Source organism: Mugil cephalus, chromosome 21, assembly GCF_022458985.1.
Source record: "Mugil cephalus isolate CIBA_MC_2020 chromosome 21, CIBA_Mcephalus_1.1, whole genome shotgun sequence".
In the NCBI taxonomy this organism is placed as follows: Eukaryota; Metazoa; Chordata; class Actinopteri; order Mugiliformes; family Mugilidae; genus Mugil; species Mugil cephalus.
This window is the reverse complement of record NC_061790.1, coordinates 8,087,384-8,111,030: the sequence shown is the minus strand read 5'-3', so window position 1 is coordinate 8,111,030 and position 23,647 is coordinate 8,087,384. Positions and strand designations below refer to the sequence as shown.

The 23,647-nt window shown below is 42.9% G+C and overlaps 2 protein-coding genes across 3 annotated transcripts in view; one reads left to right on the top strand and one right to left on the bottom strand.

Moving 5' to 3' along the window:
• Positions 1-327: 327 nt before the first annotated feature.
• On the bottom strand, positions 328-3,331 carry LOC124999087 (syntaxin-11-like). The gene is made up of 2 exons (XM_047573849.1): positions 2,872-3,331; positions 328-1,999 (listed from the first exon to the last, which is right to left on the bottom strand). The coding sequence occupies exon 2, from the start codon at positions 1,990-1,992 to the stop codon at positions 1,096-1,098; it is 897 nt and encodes a 298-aa protein (XP_047429805.1). The 5' UTR covers positions 1,993-1,999; positions 2,872-3,331; the 3' UTR covers positions 328-1,095.
• A 1,036-nt stretch (positions 3,332-4,367) lies between these two features.
• The window catches only part of mthfd1l (methylenetetrahydrofolate dehydrogenase (NADP+ dependent) 1 like), a 31,423-nt gene continuing 12,143 nt past the window's right edge, over positions 4,368-23,647 (top strand). For both annotated transcript variants that reach the window (XM_047573833.1, XM_047573834.1), the window contains exons 1-20: positions 4,368-4,795; positions 5,642-5,726; positions 5,936-5,986; positions 6,080-6,133; positions 6,722-6,846; positions 7,674-7,774; positions 8,055-8,191; positions 8,515-8,626; positions 8,966-9,033; positions 9,144-9,241; positions 9,386-9,559; positions 9,799-9,935; positions 10,365-10,411; positions 10,865-10,972; positions 11,159-11,233; positions 11,727-11,829; positions 13,869-13,945; positions 15,114-15,254; positions 15,875-15,943; positions 19,505-19,616. In XM_047573833.1, the coding sequence (XP_047429789.1) occupies positions 4,557-4,795; positions 5,642-5,726; positions 5,936-5,986; positions 6,080-6,133; positions 6,722-6,846; positions 7,674-7,774; positions 8,055-8,191; positions 8,515-8,626; positions 8,966-9,033; positions 9,144-9,241; positions 9,386-9,559; positions 9,799-9,935; positions 10,365-10,411; positions 10,865-10,972; positions 11,159-11,233; positions 11,727-11,829; positions 13,869-13,945; positions 15,114-15,254; positions 15,875-15,943; positions 19,505-19,616 (2,113 nt within the window). In that variant the 5' untranslated portion in view covers positions 4,368-4,556. The remainder of the gene's footprint in view (positions 4,796-5,641; positions 5,727-5,935; positions 5,987-6,079; positions 6,134-6,721; positions 6,847-7,673; positions 7,775-8,054; positions 8,192-8,514; positions 8,627-8,965; positions 9,034-9,143; positions 9,242-9,385; positions 9,560-9,798; positions 9,936-10,364; positions 10,412-10,864; positions 10,973-11,158; positions 11,234-11,726; positions 11,830-13,868; positions 13,946-15,113; positions 15,255-15,874; positions 15,944-19,504; positions 19,617-23,647) is intronic.

The window sequence follows — 23,647 nt, the reverse complement described above, 5'->3', positions numbered from 1 at the left end:
CTATTGCTTTTATACATAATAATATATGAATATTATTACATTTACTTTGTACATTTTACATATATACTGTAACACAAACTGTAATTTCTCCTGTCTCTGTCTAATGATGCTGCTGGATCATGAATTTCATTCATTCATTCATTCATTCATTTATTTACTGTAACCTCTTGTCCTCTACTGGGTCACATGGGGGGGTGGTCCTTTCCCAGGACCTTTTTGCTGTGAGACATCAGTGCCAACCACCACACGGGATAAATACAGGATGAATAAAAAATTTCTCTGTGTGTTTGTGTGTGTGAGTGAATTGTAGAAACAGGAAAACACCCATTCTCATTTTATATTTTAATATATCTTTATACTATATACAATACACCACAAAACAGCAAAAAGGCTATTATAATACAATGTCATAAAAGAGGAAAATTAGTGTAAGTCTAGACTGATCACAAAACCTAATCAATATGTTAAGTTACTCACGCTCTCCAACCATGCGGCAAAAATAATGGGGAATTCCAAACGCGCGGTGCAACGTGACCCACATGGAATGACTTGTTACTGGTAATCAGAGCATTTCATAATATTTAAATATCGGGAAAATAAAATCTAATCGAGAACTTCATCTAGATGGCACAGTTCTTAAAACAGACTCAGCTTTATATCTGCTACATCCCTTTTTTTTTTTTTTTTAATTGGGTCAGAAAATACGAAATATTTTCTGAATTGAATTTGTATGTGAAAATATTTCTATACGGGCAGCTTGTCGCGTGCAAACACATACCTAACATATTTTTTAAAATCACTTCCCACAGTCGTACCGTCTTGGGCGGATAAATGGTGATTTGAGATACCTGTCTCAAACATTTCATTTAAACATTACAGACATTACTTTAATACAACTTTCAATTTCACCAAAGCATTTTTGTCTCTCCTGCTGTTGTATCCAATCTTTAATTTTTCTTCCTGGAAATAAGTTATTATGCAACAACTCTACAAGCCATGCCAATAAATACTTTGTGACAATGAGAAGCTCTCTTTGTCTAGACAGCACGTTGCATATTTTGCCATCCCTCCACCCATCTCTTTTCTCTGCAATCATTAATCGACACATGGAAAACAGCTACAAAACATCTTCTTAAATGGATTGTTGTCTTTATGGCGTTTGGCCTTGCCAAGTCTGATGAGGGCATGCTGTAAGGCCTCATCAGTCTTTTGAACGTTGGTTTGAACGGTGTTCAGCATGGAGCCCTGCTCCTCCACCAGCATGGCAATGTCCAGGAATATGTCATGGATGCCCTTGATACGGTTCTCCAGGTCTACCAACTCCTGGTGACGCTTCTCAATCTGGAACAGCGCTGACTGAGCCGTTCGGCCTTCTATCACCACGTTGTCGTTGAAGATGTTCCACTGGCCTGTTTCTATCATCTCCTCCACCTCATCTCCCGTCACCTCGCGCCCCACTATCTCCATCTGCCTCTGGATCTGGGCTTTACAGTTCTCCCGGTGGCTCATCTCGGCGTCGTTGTAGTCAAACATGACGTCGCGGAAGCCGTTGCTGAGGCAGGCGTACTGGGTCCTGGCGATACGCGTGATGGCCGAATTCGAGCCGCGCCTCTCCTCCAGCTTGTGGGCCGTGCCGTCCATGTCGCGCAGGGACCCGAGCACGCGCTCAGCCCGTGACTTTATATCGGCGCCGATCACGTTGGAGTCCCTTTTGATTGTGCTCATGGTGGTGGTGCCACTCAGGATGCGGGAGTTCTGCTCGCGGAGCCTTTTGACCTCCAGTCGGATGTGTTGGATCTCCTTGTGGATGTCCTGTGACTGGGAAAAGACCTCGTCCAGATCCCCGCTGTTGTCAAACACCACGGCTTCGTGCTGAAGCTCGTCCTCCAGGTCAACATTGCTGAAGGAGTCGGAGACGGTGGACTCAGCGTAGTCCATAGGCTCCACATGGTTGCTGGAGGTCTCCTGCAAGTCTCCTAGTCTGTCCCTCATGTTTTGGCTGGAGAGCAACAGAAAGATACAAATATTAATTAATCGTTCTCCGTCTCTCTAATTGCACTCCTCAAACACACACTGGTAACAAGACCTCATTTAAATGACCAAGCCCAAAACTGCCCACATCGCAGCGAGGCCGGCTAGACTACGGAGCACATTCAAGGCTAAAAAAAGCAAGCGGGTGCGAACACACCCGGCCTCTTGTTTAAATTGTGATGCATGTTTAAAAGTCTTTTCCTTCTTCCTTCAAGTGTAACCCACACAGCACCCATCACCAGCCTAACAGGTTCTCCTTCTCCAAAGACAGTGTTGCTTCTCACCAAACTAGTTCTTTCACCTTGTGATCTGCAATACGCCTGCCTTTGTGCAGACTTTTTACCCAAGTGGCACATCTGATCACGTTCTGTACATCAGATATGGTTATATCTTTTTTTAAAAAAAAAGGCTAGTGGAAGATTCTGGAGGCATCTCTTCTGTCACACCCTTATCTGACATGTTTTACACCTTCCAGCTGACAATAGGCTGACAGCAAATGTTACACAGTTCTTTATTAAGCGGAAATAATATATTTAAAGTTTGGATTCTGACATAAATAGAGATTCATTCCTGCTCATCAAGTTAGACATCGTTATTCAGTGCTTAGTCTTTCACACTTAAGAAGTTTGGTCAGTCTCAAGTCATGGTATAAACACTATGCAATCTATAAATAGTCTTCCTAATGTAAGCTTGATCCAAAAGTCCGAACAGATCCAAGTACTGCCATGTTTCAGGTTAATCGTTTCATCTTTGATCTCCGTTCATCATACGGGCAACGACCTGAAACAATGATTTCTCATTCTCATGCAGGCTGACATGATACAAGAAAAAGATTCTTACCAGTTTCGCTCTGATGTCCGCTAGTATCAAACTTCGTTCGTCGGTGTAAAGCAGCCGCGGACCCTCAGCACCATCCTACGGTTCTTTAAGAGCCTCAGGGCTTCGAGCTCGGCTAAGGGCCCCACGCATGCAGCTATCTCTGGAGCCGAAAGCTGGAAATCTGCTGCCGTATCGTTAGGGTGATGAACTGCGCCACGCCATGCAAGTGTAATGATGTGACTTGAGGAATGAAACCCGGTCGGTTTGGCCCTTGCGGTGACGCCGCATCCCAGGAGCGTCAGTTGTAAAGGGCGAGGTGCATGAATCAAGTGCCAATTTGAAATTTGCTTAATTTGGGGTAGAAGTAAGCAGAACTTAACATGTGTTTTAACGGGGGTGTCCGGATCAAAGTGGCAACCATTCAGTGGCCACTCTATCTTGAAATGCAGCTTCTGTATAAGTTTTTTGGGTGAGATCTGGAGTCAAAACAACCAAGCCCATGCTGAGATGAACTGACGTCAAAGTTTTTTTTTAGACACGCCCAATGGGTGAGGTGAGAGGGAAAGAGATTAACACAACAGACCAGTGTGGTTTTACCAGTCTCCACGGCACATTGTGTCCGGTGACACGAATTTATTATTGTGCCAGGTACACACAACTAAAATAAATTGCACTTAAATCAGAATTAATCCCAAAGGGAAATTACTCTTCGTTACAGAAGCTCCTACTCAAAGTGTACCAGTGTTCAGAAGAAAAAGCAATGTAGGCAATAAGAATGTGTAGAATAAATAGGCAATTAGAATAAGAATACAGATATTAATGTAAAAAAAAAACAACAACATATAAATATATGTACATAAATACTGTTATTTTATAATGTGAGTGAGGTGATGCATTCATGGACTGTGTACGTAATCCAGATCATCAGACTTCCCCATATCGTGTAATTTGAATGCTAATGAAATCAGCAGCTGTGAGCTGTTACAGATTGAGGATATTTTCCTAGGCATCTGTAGAAATTAGTTAATTTGTCTCCGATTAATTGATAAATATATGTCATTTGTATATTCTGATCAAATTAGGCACAAACCGGTTTCAATCACCCGCAAAACGCAAACTCGATGCTGAGGGACATATGATTCTCACATGACCAGACATTCGTCTAGTGTGGTCTTTAACCCACTCTAACCCCTAACTTTTTTATAACTGTGCCATTTTCACCAGATTGTCTTGATTCTAGATCTCGATTCAGTCTAAGGTTACTGGATTCATGTCTCCCTCGGATTTTTAATCATAAAGTTTGCAATTTTCGCGCCTTTGAACATACCCATGAGCAGAAACGTAACAGTGACGTTCAGGTTTGGAGTGTCACCTAATTTAAACTACAATAATTACGATATGTTACATCGTGACATTCACGTGTTCCTCTAATACAGAGTTTGTTGTCATAAAGCGGCTTCCTCTGACTGGGATTTGCCACACTGTAGGGCTGTCGAAGTTTACCAACGTCTGAGTGGTCACATTTCCGACCGCCCCTGAAGTCAGCGTACCTCCATCAGCACCGAGCTGCGACCTGAACTTTCCTTTTTGTTCCTCCCGGAGGAACTTCGCTGTAACAACCGCTGGAGAAGCAACTCAAGGCAAAACTCGGCAGTGTTTGAGATTTGTGTGTGTGTGTGTGTGTGGGAAACGTAGAAGAAACAAAAATGAAGTTGGCTTTAATCCGCAGCGCCTGTGGGAGTCTTCGGGTACACCCAGCCCGTCCAGGAAGCAGCTTCAGCGGCTTTTCGCGGAGGTGCCTTCCCGTTGGGGTTTCCAGCGGCCGGTTGCTCCTCAGACCGGCCAGCGCCTCCTCCAGCAGCTCCAGTACCAGCCCGAAATTAACCGTGCGCTTTGGGAATCAGCCCCAGAATGAGGATGGGTCAGAATGCGACAGCTCTTTGCGGTGAGAAATGTTGTGTGTATGTATGTGGCTACAAATCATTGAATCGCTATAGTTTTTTCGTGTGTGTGATTTTAGCCCGAAACTTAACATAATGTGGTGATCGCCGTTTCGTTCTGGCCCTTGGCTAGTAGCCAGGTTTGCACGTGTACCCGATCATAAATCGTCTTGCAGCCAGCTGATGTAACCTTCTTCCGTTGTTGCTTCGCAGTGCAAAAAAAAAAAAAAAAAAAAAAAAAAGTGCCTTTATTCACAGAAAACATAGCTAAGACACGCTTGAATTAAATTTTAGCCTAACGCTATTATATATCATCACTTTTTATTGTTTACGTATTTGCATATTTTGATACGATTTCATGCTATGTGCTTTGTATACATGTTACGTAATGTTGTTTTTAATGTTATAAAAAACATGTCTTCTGAATGTATAAACGGAATAAATCCGATAGGGCAGATAGTTGGATAGATGTGGGCTTTTGTGGTTAATGTTTACATTTGGACCGGATATGGGTCAGTGTGTTAATTCAGTGTATGACCATTTTAGCCCCTCCCACACGAGTGCGCATGCGCAGTGAAGTGACACGTGCACGCAACTACACTCTTTTAATTCCATGAATAAAGCTCAGTTTCCATGCATCCATGACTTAAGGTGTTGGTATGCCATGAACTGCACACTTTAAAACTTATTTTTTGGGGGAAAAAACATTAAACAGACCATATAATTAATAAATTATTATTTTAAAAGCGTGTTTATCCTTTCCTCTTATTAATCCTCAAGCACTGTGTTATGTCTGTCATGTGGTCCACTTCATTTGAAGTATATTTTGACTATTTAATTTTCTCTCACAGCGAAGTGGTACAGAGCACCAAGGAGGCAATGGCAGCGCTGCAGAGTAGAAATCCATCGGTCCAGCCTTTGTTGGCCATTCTACAGGTACTGCAATGAAAATGAAATATTCTCACACCACTGAGCAAAACTAATGCAAAGCCAGTATATTTAAACCAGCAATGGGGAGCTTGTAGTGACTTGCTGTACCTTAATTTACCTTTGACCTGAGGGATACTTGCTTTCTCTGATGCCTTTTCTGTGTTATCAGGCCTCTTTGTCCTTTTCCTCAATGAGCTTCTTGTTTTATCTTAAAGGCGGGTGAAGATGACAGCGTGTTGGAAATCAATAAGAAAATGGCAAGAAAGGTAATTCTCTCGCTTGCTCTTTGACAAAATGGCAAAAATAAAGCTGCAGAATAAATCAAAAGCTTCACCCTCTCCTTTTGTGTGTGTTTGCAGATTGGCTTGAACGTAACTCAGATTTGTCTGGCAAGGGAGAGCAGTGAAGATGAAGTAAGTGCGACTGACTCACGGTTTATGTCCCTCTTTCATTATGCGAGTCACTGCATGATTTGTGTTGTGTGTTCCCTTGGTGTTTTTTTTTTGTGTTGTTGTTTTTTTGATAAACCAGTATTGCACCATTGTTCAGTGACTAATCTAGTTACTCATAAAGTTCAGTGATTTTCTTTTCACCTCATGGTGTTTGTCGGCACTGTGCAACTGACGCGGGGGAGAGCCCTCTAAGCTACGGCCCTCTTTGCTCAGCTGGCGCTCGCCACTTGATCCGCACAGGAACAAGGAATTCCTGGGAATAGCTCAGGCAATTGACCTGACAGTGATTTACAATCCCCGGCCTTAGACGAACTTTGCTGCTCTACTGAACTACTGCACCACTGTCACCCTCTTTTCCACTGTGTGCTCGCTTTGTCTTGTATCACATTTCTCAGGGGTTCCCGTTCCTTCCCTGCTCAGTCAGCAGCACTGGCCTGTTAAATCGAGATTTTCTGCATATCTGAGCATGTTCAGTGTGTGTGTTTAGTATCTGTGCTTTTTTTCTGCAAGTTTTCTAAACGTGCGTGTTGGTTTTGCGCGGGGGTGTAGATTGTGGAGGAGTTGCTCAAGCTGAATGATGACCCCAGGGTGCATGGCGTCTTCCTCCACCTCCCCCCGGCTTCCCTCACCGGCCGAGTGCTCAACACGCTCAAACCTGAGAAGGACGTGGACGGGTAAGAACCTGCAGAACCTTTTGGCTGCAAGCTACGTCATCCCTCAGCAGGGATCGATTGAAGTGTTATACTCACTTGATAAAAGTCACCTTTGAATAATCTTTGTGTATTTTAAGCTGGAAGAATAAGAATAAAATGCTGTGTTTTGCTTTGGGCCTAAATTATCATATTTTGTTCCTCTGGTGAGAAATATTCGCATTTTTCCATGTCGGCTATTGGTCATCTGATAGCAACACTACTACTTTTGTGTGCACAAGCTCATAGCAAGTTTGGGAAACACAGGTTTCACATACCTAACCGAGTTGATATGACCAGATTGATACAGGTCAGGCTGAAAGAAGCCAGATAATAAACCTTATCCTGGATTTGTATTGATTTTGAACGTCCCCCATAGTTTAGCCCCCAGGTAGAGGAATGTACAGTGTATCAGTGGTGCATTTTTCTCCGTGCTAACAAAGACAGTGTGACAAATCTGAACTAAATCAGAAACGTCTGCAAAGAATTAAGTCCTAAACAAAGAGTGCATGTCTTCAGCAAACGGATGAATGAGAAAATTAGCAAGGCACCCTTCATGATCATCGCAAATTGACGAGAACCGGTTTATCTGGGGGCAAATTATCCAAAGCAAATTCATAAAAAATAGATGAGATCCCATAAACTTAAAAAAGAAAAGGGTGTTACACTTCATCAGTGACATGTGATTGATATTGCATTGTTATGTTACCCAACATCTTATGGCTGGTAAAATGTGACTCGCTTCCGGGGAGTTAAACAGTACATTCATTTTGATGTGTTTTCTTTCTCTTTTATTTATTTATTTTTTACAGGATATCAGACTTGAATATGGGCCGTCTGGTACGAGGAGATCTGAGCAAAGGCTTTGTGCCACCACTCGCTTGTGCTGTTTTGGATCTGCTGGGGAAACATGGTGAGAATTCAGTGTTTAGTAGTGACAAAACCATAGGGCCGTTAAGTGAACAAATTATTCAATACTAATTATTGTGAGTACAATATAATATCTTACCATTCACCCACACCATATCTACAACATCAGTAAACAAGTTACAAATGACATGTTTGCTGCGTCCTCTTTAAAGCAGCAACACCCTGATGTTTAAATTGAATTATGCTTAAAGGGTCACACTTTTATTCTCGATGTCCTTTGAGACTGCATTTTGTATGGTACTGATTGTTTAACATTTCTACAGATGCTCATTTGGAGGGGAAAACTGTATTGCTTGTTGGGGGAGAAGGACCCCTTCAGCTGGCTCTTCAGTGCCTAATTGAAAGAAGTGGGATGGTAGCACTGAGGAGTCGTTGGGACTCCCAGGACCTACAGACACAGGTGAGTTTATAAATGTTTTTTTGTTTTAGTTTTTCTTTGTTTTAGTGTTTTCATCAACAAAAATCTCCAGTTCTATATAGTGGCCCTATGTGTACGCTTGTTATGTATCATTTTGAAATTATTATACTAAAGTTGCAGTATGTGCAATGACCAGGACTGACCACAAGGGGTCAGTGTCTACTATTTAAACTAGAATGTCACATAATATGATTAGTAGAGAGTGTAGCTGACTGAAAAGTCTTTCTAATGTCTGACATATATACATATAAGACATTGTATACCATACCATCGTAAAACTAATCAAACAGCTCTTTTTTTTCTAGGTGATGCAGGCTGATGCTTTGGTCTTGTTGGGTACGAGCAACGTGGACGTTCCACCCTCCTGGGTTCGACCAGGGGCTGCTGTAATCTGCTGTGAGCAAACCATGGACACAGGTATTACTTGATATATAACATCTTTGTTGCACTGGGCTGTTGCGAAAACAGTCATTGTTATAACACGTTGCTTGGATTTTAAACCTTTCCACAAGAATTGCTTGAAATAAAAATGTTCAATCATGTTTTCAAATTATAGCTGAAAAAAACCCCACCACATCACATACTAATATTATTTCAGTTTAAATGCGTGTGTGTGATTTATTATATGAAAAAATGGAGGACATATTACTTCCAGTTCATTGTCTCCATGAACAATATCCTTGTATTCTGTCCAACTTTACCATATTGCATATTTCAGCTCAACATGGTCACTTATCAAAATGTTTTTGTTTTTAGACAAACATGCAACAGGCTTGTCTCCCAAGACCGGGTTAGGATACCTGACAGCAGCCTACAGAACACAGGTGTGTCTCTTTGTTTGCATGTCTGTTCTGTTTTCTTTGACTTCCTGCCTCGGCCGTTCTTCACCGTCTTCTCTTCTCATTTTCTTTTTATTATTATGATGAATTACTAGAACGTGGTGCGTAGCTGCAGTCGGTGGCTCCAGGATCAACAGTACCGACCCTGGCGTCTGCGCAGCCTCAAGCTGCAGCCCCTGACCCCCGTACCGAGGTACTGTAGAACCTTGACTACATCAAACACCAGCAGGAGCATTTTGCTGTACAAATTAACATGAAATTAATATTTGTTAGTTGCGTTTGTGTAAGAGAAATAAAAAATATCCGAGTGAATGTCATCTTTTCTTTGCTTTGTCAGTGACATAGAGATCTCCAGAGCTCAGACGCCCAAACCAGTAGATCAGCTGGCCGAGGAGATCGGTGTGCTGCCCGAGGAGCTTGAGGCCTACGGCAGGAGCAAAGCTAAGGTCCGACTCTCCCTGTTAGACCGCCTCCACTCACAGCCCGATGGCAAATATGTCCTGGTTGCCGGGTGAGTGTTACCAACTAGTTGTTCGGTTTGTCACATAAATAAAACCCTAGTGTCCCTGAGCGAGGAGACGGGTATGAGTGATCACTGTGTCTCTGCTGCTACTTTCCAGTGATACTTTCTAACTTTGCAGTTTGCTGCTGACGTGTGTCAAATGTTACAATGAATGTCATTAATGCGTCTAGATTCAGGCACGTAATGCACACTGAAATATAAATGTTCTGCGATTTATTTGTGTCTAGCATAACTCCCACCCCACTGGGGGAAGGTAAAAGCACAGTGACCATCGGGCTGGTGCAGGCGCTGTCCGCCCACCTGAAGCTCAACTCCTTCGCTTGTCTCCGACAACCGTCCCAGGGACCCACGTTCGGGGTTAAAGGTCAGCAGTCGATCTTTAAAGTGATTGTACGGGCTTTGTATGCTTCCACCTCTCTTTTTTTTTTACTATGTTGCATACGCTAATCTGTTATTTTAAAGAGCCATTCCAAAAGTCATCTTTTATCTAAAATTTAGACAGAATGGGAGCAATATCTTTGTATCAGCGCAGATTTCACATAACAATGTTTTCAAATTGAATACATTCGGTGGGATTTAGACAAGGCCGGAGCCTGGCGCCTGATCTTAGGAATGTATTAAAGTAACTGTGTGATAAGCTATCTTTGTCAGTGTGAGGCTAGTGTTTCATACCCTGCTACATTTTCTTGAGGGGCGGAGTAGTTCATTTGGAGTCCAGCGCTCAGCACTGCTCCTTTGTGTGTCCCCGTCCCGTCGCCTGCCTCTAACTGTGTTACCTCCTCTTTGTGTCTAGGGGGAGCTGCAGGAGGGGGATATGCCCAGGTCATTCCTATGGAGGAGGTAAGATATGCAGACGGACTCACAGTGCTCCCTAGCAGGGCCAGCGTGGGCTTCAAAGGCCTGAGCCACACAGAGACTCCCACTAACAGACTCACATTCATAACCCCTGGAGCTGTGTGGCTACAAGGACTGATCATAAATACAGAGAGAGGCAGCCGTCAGAGGGAAGAGGCAGCCTCATTCTCTTATTGCACCTTCTTCCTCCAATCCCCTGCTTAATTTTATAAAAAAAAAAAGACATGTTTTGTTTCCGTTAATTCGAGGAGCTCATGTGAAACGTGTCATAATATTTTAAAATACCAAGGAAGGTTACTTTATTTGAACACGTTCAGACTGACTGCTGCCCTTTAACCGAGCCCACTGTGAGAGGCTTGATATCCACTGGAGCCGTCTAATACCACAATGTGTACATTACTTTCTTTTTTTAATTTTTTTTTTATATCTTCCCCTCAGTTTAACCTCCATCTGACTGGTGACATTCATGCAATCACAGCAGCTAATAACCTGGTGGCAGCAGCCATCGATGCCAGGATGCTCCACGAGGCGACGCAGTCAGACAAGGTGACTTTGCGGTGGTTTGATATTTTGATTTATTATCAGAGGTGACTTAAGCGTGTGTAATGGTAGTAAATCACATTTTTAAATGAATATTTAGAAGCTTATTTGCAAAAATTAAAATAACAGTAGTTAAAAGTACTTTACTTGCATGCACATGTTAAAATGATTGTTTTCTCCTGTACCACCAAGGCCCTGTTCAATAGACTGGTTCCTTCAGTGAATGGAGTCAGAAGATTCTCACCCATCCAGATCTGCAGGCTGCGAGTGAGTCCAAACATAGCAGCGCCAGAACCCCTAACGAATAACTAATTATACAGGATCATGTTTGTACAAAAACAGATGTGTGCACCCACTGTCTCCAAATACGTATTTGTTGATGCCTAATGAAGCTCACAGCTGCCTGTCTATGAGTTTATGTAGTGTGTATGACGACTGGCCAATACGCAGCTCTAACTGAGAAAATAAAGGTGACAACAGGGAAAAGTTTGAACATAACTCATCTCAAGTGTTTGTCCAGTTGTATGAAAGTCTGCAGGATAAGAAGTTAAAAGGATATAAAATATTTATTGGCCTTAATGGATAGAGTGAGCGATAAAGACTTTAAAGCAGAGCTCTCCTACTGAACCTTTTGAACCTGACAGTTAAATCCTTGAGGGAAGTTGCGTGTCCAGCTGATACGAACAAGAGCCGTTGGATGTGCGTGGGTAGTACGAAGCCAAAAAATCAATTTTAATGTGTATTCTCTCTTTCATTCCAGCGTCTTGGCGTCACTAAAACAGATCCTGCATCGCTCACGCCAGAGGAAGTCAGCAGCTTTGTGCGTCTTGATTTTGACCCTTCGAAGATCACCTGGCAGAGAGGTATCTCTATGCTAATTCTCTAGGCTAATCCTTTTTGTACCTTTTTGTTTGGTTGAAAATTTCTACTGGGCCTGGTTGACCAAAACTGACAGAGAATACAATTGAATTTCAACTGAATTTGAGGTTCAAACCAAACAAAGGATTGGTTGTATGTAGAGCCTGAATTATCTCTTATAGCGTAAAAATGTAAGGAGTATAATTTCTGTTGTAATAGCATGACAAGCCACTGGCTAACTAGCTAACTAGCTAACTACCTTGCTGACATTGCAAGCAGATGTGGGAGTTGCAAGTGATGTGGTAATTCACAGAGTTGTAGATTATTTGCTGGAAAAACAATGCCAAAATTGGCTGAAAATATCGGTTTACCAGTGTCTCTGTCAGGTTGTAGTTGTATGTTTACAAAGTGTTGTTATGAAGCTTCCTCAAAAACCTTTTTTATGTGTAGGGATGGCCGTCGCTAAGATTTTATTGATGCCGATGCCGTTATCAATTCTGCTTATCTTTCTGATTCTTGATTGATTCCCTTATCGATTCCTCCTGTTAATTTTTGCTTTAGAAAAGAGCTAAGAGAGATAAGAGCTTGTTTTAGAAAAAATAGGAACTTGGTCACTAGCGCTGCACTGCTGAGACTCAGCGATAGCTGCACTTGTTGACCAGAGATTGTCAAACACACGGATCTCTGTATTTAAAGCTGTGCGTCGCAATCAAATGCTGCATCATGTCGGTGGTGTTGTTGCCTTTGCTTGAAATTATGGTGCTACATAGGTTGCATATTCCGCCGTTACAGCCCCTTCTGGTGAAGTGAAGCCACACTTGGTGTGTTTTAGTCTCTCCACCATTGCGTCTTCAATACCTGTGTTCGAAATCGTCCACTCACTCCCTAACCCCTACTCCCTGTGTAGGGTTGCACTATATAGTGCAGTATTTAGGAGTTAGGGGGCGATTTCGGACATGTCGTCACGTCAGCGTCATGTGATGTGACTGACGTGCATCGACGTAACGATTCTTCTCCTTCTTCTGTTTTATGGCCCATTACCATCGCCTTCTGAACTGGATTCGCCATGAACAGAATCAATAAGCACGAAGGCTAATGATGATTGATGAACTGAACCAGTGATGTGTCACACAATAGTTACAGTGATAAGCACACAGTAGTGAACTGACTGAATGTTATCAGCATCAGCCTACTTCACAGATGTTTTGCAAAAGCAGCACTAAGTTCATGCAGACGTTCTGCAGACAGTCCAGTCTGAGATTCTGCAGCCACTGGGTATTAATCCCTTCCAAATCAATATCATGACTATCCCAAAAATCTCATTATCATCAAACATGTTTGGACATTCTTGAGGAACGTCGCATGACATGGTGAATTATACAATTACTGCACATTAAACCAATGCAGCCAATGTCAACGTGCTGCGGTCATCGGTCACAGGATAATAAATGTGGATGTGAGGGTTGTGGGAAAAGCTGCTGCGGCCGTAGCCGTGTTGGTTTAAAGTTGTCAGTGAGAACAACCAGCCGGGTGCCGCTATGACTGATGTGGTATTTACTCCAGCGGCTCCAGGGATGGCGCTTAAAGAGACCAACCCCGGAGATCAGAAACAGATTTACCACCTGAAGGTTCGGGCTTGCGACTGCACATCTGTGTGTTCACGAAACAAACCGTGTTGTTCGGTTCCCCTTTCATTGCACCAGACCAACACTAGGATAATGTTTGACTTCCATTGTTTCCCAGCTGACTGGAACAAAAGCGTAGCCACAGTCCGCAGCCACATTATCCGAGGTTAATGCCAAGCGGAGAAACTTTAAGTGGTAAATGCTCGCAACGTGTCAGCACTTAGGGTAAATGGAGGTCATGACGCCTCTTCTCGTCACTTCGTTTCCATTTCCCAGTTTGCCTGTTGATCCGCAGCCGCGTCCGTCAAGTTCAGGCTGTAAACGGATAAATCACCACCGCGGCTTAGATTCAAACATGGTGCTTTGTGTTTCAGATTTCATAACAGGTTTTGCTTAAAACGAACGTGTCTTTCTTTCAGTTGTCGATACGAACGACCGTTTCTTGAGGAAGATCACAGTTGGACAGGCAAGCACTGAGAAAGGACAGAGCAGAGAGGTATGTAGCATTCATGTTTTCACAATCTTGATTCCTCTGAAAACTTTCAATGTCGGTCTCGCGAAGATATGAAAGTACATTCTGGACAGAGGAAATATTTGCAAAGATATTAACATAATATTTAATTGTAAAATATGTTCAGTCCCGGCTTTTCTGGTGGGTGTCGTTTAGCCTGGGTGCAATATTGTTTTTATTAATGTAGCATCAAATGCCTGCGGTTTAGCGTCTGAAAACGTTCTCATGTGTACACACATTTCCTCCCACACACCCTCCTCCGCCCATGATATAGCCCAGATGTAGCTCACCCCGTATGTATCTGTGGTAATGACGGCTAAATGAAATTCTGTAAATAAACACTTCATGTCAATGGGAAGCTTGCAGGCCTAAGTGAAAGCAAATGTTTAGAGAAGGGCAAAAATGACCCACCCTTTCACACACACACACACACACACACACACACACACACACCTGGAACGGCCTCTGAGCTGCTTCAGCATATGCTTATATTTACCGCCGTCATCCATTCTGTTTCTCTTTCATTCCCCATGCCCCTCCACCTTCCTCCAGTGCTGGATACACTATAGCCCCTCAGGGTATTATCGCTGGGAGAGGGGGGGAAAAAATGTTGTGTGCCTTAGTGGATTGATGTGGTTTAAAGTTATTTTTCTTTTTTCTTTTTATTTTTGTTAAACGAAATGGAGACTTCTTTTGGTTTTCCACACTCTTCCCCGTGCCTTTTTCCTGCAGTCGGCCGCTCACTGCATATTTTTTATGTTAGTTTGACATAAATCAATATAGAAAGTCGCATCGTGCGGAGTTAAACGCATTCATGGTTGATCGCTCCCAGCCTGGCTCACGTCTTGAGAGTTATAGTGTCTTCCCCGAGCGATTAAACCCAGCGACTCATGTCTGAGGAAAGCTGCATTTAAAAAAAAAAAAAAGTTTTATCCTCAAGGGAATTATTTCATGTCATTCAATTACCTGAGTTTGAGACAAATGTGTTTTATTATAGGAGTGTAAACATATTGCTTGCAGCACCTGATTTATCCTCTAACTGCACAGACGGTTTCATAACTGGTGAAATGTGAATCTCCTGATCCGCAATCATCATTAGTGACTGCATATATGTTTTTTTTTTTTGTTTGTTTTGTTTTTTGTCACACTCCAGACTGGGTTCGACATCGCAGTGGCCAGTGAGATCATGGCCATCCTGGCTCTGGCAGACGGCCTGGAGGACATGAGAAGCAGACTGGCGCGCATGGTGGTGGGGACCAGCCGCTCTGGACGGCCCATCACCGCAGAGGATCTAGTGAGTATTACTCAGTTACAGCGTCTCAGGGTTTTAGAGCTAATGTTTCGGCTGACTGGATGGGTATGTGTTCAGGAGTATTTTTTTATGTCTGACAGGCGGCACCCATCACTATGTCAATGAAATTGAGGCGACTGAAAGAGCGAGGATACAAGTAGAAAATACAAAGGCAAATTCAGAAATGTGCAAATAAAAAAAATGAAAATGTCGACCTGTCATCACTGATATTAGACAAACTTGGTATTGTTCACGCATTTCACAAGATCACATTGTAGCATCAGGTTACCCAAGTTTCCCATGTGTCACTGTGCTGTAAAAGAGGATCCCTCGTCAAGTTACGTTAATCTTTCTGATTTGCCATGATGCAAAAACACCATCACAAACCTAAAGCCAGCTCGGTGACAAAGTTAGTCAATGTTCACAAACCCGACAGCTGACACAGCATATCTTGATAGCTCGTTAGCAGAGCACAAGGGACACAAACTTGTCAATGGACTCTAGTGCTATTTGTGATCAATGGTCTATGTGACTATTCTTCACGTCCATTATTTGCACATTTGGTCTGAATCCTGACAATCTGCTCATCCTCTCTCCTTTCCCTTTCTTTCTCTTTCTGTCAGGGTGTGAGTGGAGCGCTGGCGGTGCTGATGAAAGATGCCATCAAGCCCACATTGATGCAGACCCTTGAGGTGAGACACAGACTCTCTCTCTCTATATATAAATGTACTGTATATATTGTGGAATTAAGTGGTTGCCTGTGCTGTCGGAGAGAAACAGAAAGAAGCAGAGAAAAGGTTCCTCCGAGAGCTTTAAAGAAAGGATGATGGATTGACTTTTTCCTCCCATGGCTCTTTACCTTAATGGCGGTTTAGCTGCGAGCAGTGGACAGGTGGAGTTCTCAGCCAGACGATCCATCCGATCCGGTTTCATGCAGCTGTGCTAAGGAAACAGTTTGATCTGGGTGTGACGACATATACCGTAACTCTGCCTTTCTTCACATCTGGCTTTCGTTACGCGTGTTCGTTTGGAGAAAACCCAATTCCAATTCTAGTGACGGGAGCTCAAAATAATACTAATAAAAAAATAATTAGTTTATTGGAAAAAAAAAAATAATCACTCCCAACTTATGGTTGGACGTTAATAATGAAAATATAGTTTTTCTTCCAAACATTTGCATCATCTTTTATGTAAATGAAAAAATGTACAGATTAAATAAATTTTTACTATTATTATCACAAGCTTTACTCACAGGCTTAACTCACTGAGATTCAGTATGAGGTATCTGAGGCAAGACAGATGGCTGCACAAAAAATCAAATCATTAATAACAGGGATCAAACAGGAGAAATATGACTCAGTCAAAGCATCAACAGCCACAGGTGCATGCCTGCAAGTTAATTACAATGACTTTGACAAATTAATAAAGTCAGACGGGCTGCTTCAGTTTGCTGTGAACTCCGAGCCGGAGGAGACTTGAAATGCACCGCTGTTATTTAGTACCACTGTTATTGACATCTGTGTGCAGAACTGACAAAGACTTTGTACTAGCAGATCTATATGGAGCAGGGGTTTCAAACATATCACCCCACCAGAGGCTAGTCACACTCGTGGACATAACACAACAATGGGACCCAGAACTTGCCAGAATTGAGTTTGCCACCTCCGACATAGACCCTGTGTCGTAGCCTATGCTGTTGTGTCCATTTATACTTGTGCTCTTGTGGCTCTTTGTGTAATTGCACAGCTAAAATTTCAGGTAGCCAGCTGTGCAGAGTTCCTCTGTGTCCTTTAAACAAAGCTGATAACAACTGATGTTGGAATGGGATCTAATGCATTCTTAGTCTGAGCAGATAGCGTGTAGGAGGCAGGAGGAGGGAGGGTTTTGTGTACTTTCTGTCCGCTGAGGCAAGTGGACCAGAGAATGCGTTTCAGCCTGCATCGCTGTGGTGTGTAGTTACACATGTGGGGAGCTGCGGGTCAGACTTTGGCATAAATCCAACTCAGCAACACAAATCTATGTTAGCGTCATCATTGGTGATGTTATCTCACTCTGTAGTTCATGTCATGCTGTCACATAGTTGAGAACCACTGGTGTGTGATAGGACGCGTAAGCAGATTGGTTCTCGTAACCTCATGGGCGACATATTTACCATGTCAGTCTTATCCTTCAGTCTTAGACAAACCTAGACAAAGATTTGACGTTAACCGTCCTCTCAGCGTTGACTTTTCCCAGTTGACTCTGGGATCCAAAATTTGCTGCACGAGCTTCAGCGTTTTAAGCCGTCAAAGTTCACAACGAGCGCAGCGTTTCCAGCCACGCTTCTGATAACAGCATTTTGTTTCTCTTTTTGTCACTCATTCTATTGTTTGTTGGTTCCTTGTTGATTCTGAACAGAGACCTTGATTACACGGCCGCTGGGTGGGGACTTTAAACACAGAACATCCCAGATTCTTGTGTTTTCACGGGTGTGCAGAGGGGAGGCGGCAGATATTTGGTTACGCTCTGTTTTTTTGGGAGGAAGTGTTGCGGTCCTGTTGTGTGAAACGGTTTCCTGCGTGGGTTTCCTGTGATTCTGGCCAGGGAGCTGGTATCGGGACCCGCCGGGCCTCGGAGCTTCATGAGAACTTTCCGTCGAGCTTGACCGCCCGTGCCCTTTGCGCCCTCGTCGTTTTTTGCGGCGAACGCGGACGCGCTCGTGAGAAGAGAGCGGCTGTGCGAAGGCTGGCGTGTTTGTGTTGCAGCTCTGTGTTGTTTCAGATGGAGCAGGGGTTTCGGAGGAGACGCAGCGCAAGAAGAAAAGGCACCGTTTTTGAACCCGCTCGCTGTGTATGTGTCTCTCAAGCAGACCTCAACATCCTGTCTACGTGGAGTTTCACAGAACTCCTGTATGCATCTCTCCTGGAGGGAGGCACTACACCGTCTGTGAGAACCGTTGGGCCTTCGAAATAAAAACTTCGAATGTCTTTTTTGCGTTAACTGGCTGGTGGAGCGGACAGATGAGAAGATGCACAAGACGAGGAAACACTGACATGATCTCTGCTTTCCTGTTTTCATCCCTCTCTCTTCCTACTCTCCACTGTCGCGGAGGTGACACGCTGGACTCCTCGCCCGTTTCCACATGTCCCCCTGAATTGTATTTCCTCGCGTACAGATGTGGAAAAGAGCGAAAAATAACGCGAACGGGGTCGAGTTGAAGTTCAGGGTTTGGAAACGATCATGGAAATCGTGTCATATTTGACGTGCGTGAACTTTCCCGTCAAACAGAGAGAAAGTTATTAAATGGACAACAGCTGCAAACTAGTGTTTAATCTCGCAAATACAGAGCCAGTACATCTGAATCTTTCCTTTTTTTTTTTTTATTTTATTAATGCTTACCGGATTCGTACTGCATAGACAAGTCCGACATAGACAAGTGGCAGCCTAGTTGAATGGGTGATTTAGAGGGGAGGCTGTTTACACAGGGCGAGGGAGAGGTATGCAAACAAAAGCTATGAAAATCGTCCTTCTTCCTCTCTCTCAAGGAATTTGGTGTAACAATAGGTCAGCTGGCTTTCTCCAGTTTTTCCTTGACCTGCTTTCTAACCAACTGTCCAAGTAAAGAATAATTTTGATCTTGATGAGCAGAACTCCTGGCAACTGAGTTCTTTCATGTCTTCTCTCTGTCATCGTAGTAGTAGTTTAGCTCAGTAGACCTTTCCATTACTTATTAATTCCTGTTCTTTTTTCCTTTATCTAAATCTTCAAACACACCGATGTCCAAAATGCTACCTAACCTAAATGAGAAGCTGCTCGCCACTCTTCAGAAATGAGATCTGTGAATAACGAGCAAAGGCTCTGATTGGTTTTATTGTCTCCACGCTGTCTGTTTCTCTTCAAAGCTGGTCACGTTGCAAGTATAATCTCAGACCAGTTGCACTTGCAGATAGAAACCCTTGCACTTGAAGTGCTCCCTTTGTTTATGTGTGTTTCAAGCCTTTAGGGAGTAATCCAAATCGCTAGGGGAAGGAAGCCTGGCCCACTGTCAGGTTGGCATGCCGACCTCTTAACTTGCGCCTGCTGTTTAGACAGACACTCTGCCAGCTAAAGAGTGTCCACACTTCAAATATTTATCCCGGGAGCCTGACTGAAAGACGTCGGGGTCCAGTGTGAAAGAAGCCGTTAGTCTTTACTCACACTCGGTGAGTTGCCGCGAGTTACGCTGTTTTCTCACCTCCTCTCGTGTGTTTGTGCGCCCCCTCTCATTGTCGCAGGGCACGCCAGTGTTTGTCCACGCCGGGCCCTTCGCCAACATCGCCCATGGCAACTCCTCGGTGCTGGCAGACAAGCTGGCTTTGAAGTTGGTCGGACGGGACGGCTTTGTGGGTAAGAGCACACAGTCCTTGCATACAGATCCTACACGCAGCCTCAAAAGTTTCGGGGATGACAGAATTTATCTGCTGGGTCTAGGAGTCCCAGACGTTCAGGCTTTTAAGGCCTAAGCTTCTTTAACGAGGGAGATAAAACTATGAATTACAATTTATTATGGCGGCAGATTTCAGTTTGTTCCCATGCTGCCACGACCTTTGACCTACATCCATCTTGGTTGTGGTTCTGTTTCCCCTGTGTAGTGCCCTGCTCTGGTGTCGTGCTCCTGCCCACCCTTTCTAAGAAACTGGTCAAAAGATTATGTAAAAACACACACACACATGCAAAAAAAAAAAGAAAAAAAAAGACGGACAGAGGAAGGAAGCAGGTTGATAATCTTAAGAGCCTCTGGAATGCTTTAGAGTAAACCACACTAATCCCTTCAACGTCAAAGCATACTTAACTATTTCCATTTTATCTGTCTATCTATCCCGCTGCCCTCTCCCTGTCTTCATTTACATCGGCGGCAGAAACACGCGTGGAATGTGCGTGTGCGTCTGCGGGGGTTTCCCAGGTGATGCGCAAAACCCATGCAAGGCTTGTGTTTATGTGAACGTGACGCACGTTTCGTGCGTAAAAAAGCTCCTGAGAGGTAGCAGGATAACTCCACGCAACATTTGCCCGAGCTTCTTCATCTGTGCAGAGGGTAGGGTTTCACAACACGGAGCCAGGCAAGCAGGGAGGCTTTGAATGTTTTTATACCTTCCACTTCTGTCCACCCCACTTGTTTTCCATCCGTCTGTCTTTTCCCCTCCGTCCCTCCCCTGTCTGCGTGTTTGTTACCTGACTCGCAGGTATGCCAGGAACTCGGCCTCCCTCCTCCTTCTCCACCGGCAGCTGGGATGCGACTCCCCCTCCCCTCCCCGCACTGTTTTCTCTGAGGATAAAAACTTAATTTTGCTAAATTCATTCGAGTGAAATAATGACGCATGACAGTACTGTAAAGAAAGAACAATTTTTGAGGCCGTTCCCAACCTTTTTTTCCTTGGAGCCTTCCCCTGCTTCTAAAGGGAGGAATTATTCGATTAGCAATTTAACTGTTTAATTTGGTTTCAATTTATACAAAAACAACTGTAGATTATATTCTAACTCTAAGTTGCAAATTGAACATCCTAACATTTAATATTAGTTATTATTATTATTATTTGAACTATTTTAAGTCCTTTGTAGTTAGGACACATTCTCCTAACTTCATAAATTTACTCTCCATCTTTCCGGCAAGTGACTAGAAAAAAAAAACGTTTTAGATGATGCCTTCATGAAAACTCAGAAACTCTATATTCCAACTCAGACTTCCGATATCTTAGTATACACGTTACAGGTTAACTCTGAGGAGAAAAAAAATAAGTTTGGTATATTGTCACCGTTTGCTGAATGTGAATAAAACGTGCAGCAGCTATTTTTTTTTTCTTTTTTTTGGAAGCAGGAATTTCTGAGTTTGACAACTTCCAAGTTGTCTGGAATGCAGCATCAGCTACAGCTGGATCTCAACCAAGCTTTCCAGGACCCTGGAGCATATGCTTCATAGCTGTCAAAATCCAACAATAACACGTTAATCTGCCCCGAACATGGGCATTTTCCTTTATTAGTCACACATCATTTGAGAATGAAAGCAACACATTGTCACTGTGTTCAGACTAAAGAGTCCAACTGTGATGGAAGTTGCTCAGCCATCAAAATAAGACCCTTTCATTTCTTTACAACTTAAATCTCATTAGCATTGATACCTTTCCAAGTCTTTAAATCAAATTGATGAGAATCTGTATTATTGTAAGAAGTGGCAAATGAAGTACATGAACTTTACGTGAACTCAGAGGGATGTGGGGATAATAATGAAACTAGTCATAGACGTGCTTCCTCACACTTAGCAGGATAGTGGTGTTTTTTAAGTCACTTTGGAATCTGGAGTTTAAAAAATGGAGAAACATATTTTTTGGGGGGAGAGAGGAGTGAAATTCCACATGTCAGATGTGTGTGATTTCTGTGTCATTAAGCGTCTGGATTTCTGGGCGCAGAGATAACTCCCCTGATACTGACGTATTGTGAGATTTCCCTTAAATCATAGACAAAAATTTTATTTTTTTTTTCTCCTTTTTTTGCTTGTAGATAAATGGAGCGAATTCAACATTTTAAAACATTTTAACACCACACCTTATTTTAAGCTCAAAAGTTTGGAGACACATTCTCATTCAGTTCAATGAGAAGTTGTCTCCAAACTTTTGCCAGCTTTGGCTCTTAGTTTAATGAACTGAGCTGGATTCAGAAGACAAAGTCTGTGCCGCATTCAGACCTGGTTTTAATGTGCCTAGTGAGTGATCAGATCACAAGTATCCAGTTTTAACCACATGTGGTCACATCTGGCGTTACAATGCCTCTGAAGCCACCACTTGATATTCAATCTCAGCCAAAAAAAACAAAAAAAAAACACAACATCAGCTGGGGTGCATTAGAATATTATGCAAACTGTAAACTGTATCACAACAATGGATGGCAGCGTGTCCGTCCCAATGTGGGGATATGATACAAATTGCAAATAACTGCGGCTTTTTAAAGACAAATAGTAATTGGGGGAAAGTAATAGAGTTAGAGCTTTAACTATATCATGATTGTTGTGGAAATCTCAGATAACAGGACACGGATGGTGTTGATTTAGCCTTCTTTGCTGCGGTCGTGTTGATGTTTTTATTGGCAGGGCTGCTGATACGAATGCTTTGACAGGTAGTACCCCCATCCAGATCTCTCTCTCTCCCCCTCAGGCCCCCCCCTTCACAACATCGTCGACCTCTTGTTGCCCTCCAGCTCTCCAAACAGTTCAGGGTTGTCACACAGAACAGGAAGCCCATGAGCGTTTCCCTATGACATCCTCTGAGGTCGCCCTCCTTCCACGCTCTAACGCCGTAGCTCGTTGCATCTGCCGCCATTGCACGCCCGCCGTCTTTTCTGTTTTCATTCCTCTGTTTTCGTGCGATAGCGCTTTGCAGCGTCCCGTGTTAGCTTTGTGGGAGATTACAGAGAAGTATCCACAAACATTGTACCCAAGAATGTTATTTTCATCGGCACGCTGGTTCGGCTCCAGCGCTTTGCTAATAAGAAACAATACACTTTTTTGTTTCTCTTCCTGATGACAATGATGCACCCAGGGCCTCCCAACACACAATCTGCACTCAATGCTATAGTTTATATTCCCAGAAACTATTAAGACCTATTATTAACGTTATAATTTTTTTCCCTTTCATTGTTCTCGCCTCCTCCCCAGAAGACCTTCTCATCTTTCAAATTTAATTTGGCTTAGCATGATTTTCAACCCCCTCCTCTCTCCGTCTTCCCCTCCTCTCAATTCCTTGAAGTAATTTTACTCTCGTATGAAATAATCCATTTATTACTACTAATACAGAGAACAAAACAAGCCAGGGTGATGTATTTCTTTGTGAAAAAACACTCGGAGAGATTTATGCCAGACACAAACACATTTAAGCTGTGATGAATTAATCTTTTCTTACCAAAGGCGTCATGAGTATAATCTCCTCTTGGAGCAATCAGTGTTTTCAGTCTCTTAATGGTTTGATTGATGGTAAAATTATTTTTGTGACAAATTATCTACTAAAAATGTGATAAGACTAAATAGATATTTTTAAACAATAAAATGAACAAATAGAGTAATCGTTCTTGGCATTGTATCCTACACACCGCACATAAAATACATTTATCTCACTGATTTCATTACTTTTCTGACATGTTTCCGGGTCGTGTTGGTTAATTATCCTTTTAATCAAATTAAATGTTGGAAGGGTTAGCTGGTGCTCTTTCTGTTCTACATGCAGGCTGCCCACGCACAACACATGTGGCACTGAACACACCGTGTTGTGATGCTTGTTTTAAAGCTGATAGATAATAGATAATAGATAATAGATAGTGAGGATTATAAACCTTAGGTCGTGGGTCTTCAATGTCTTCAACCCAAACTGATGGAGAGATTAAGTAGAGACCTC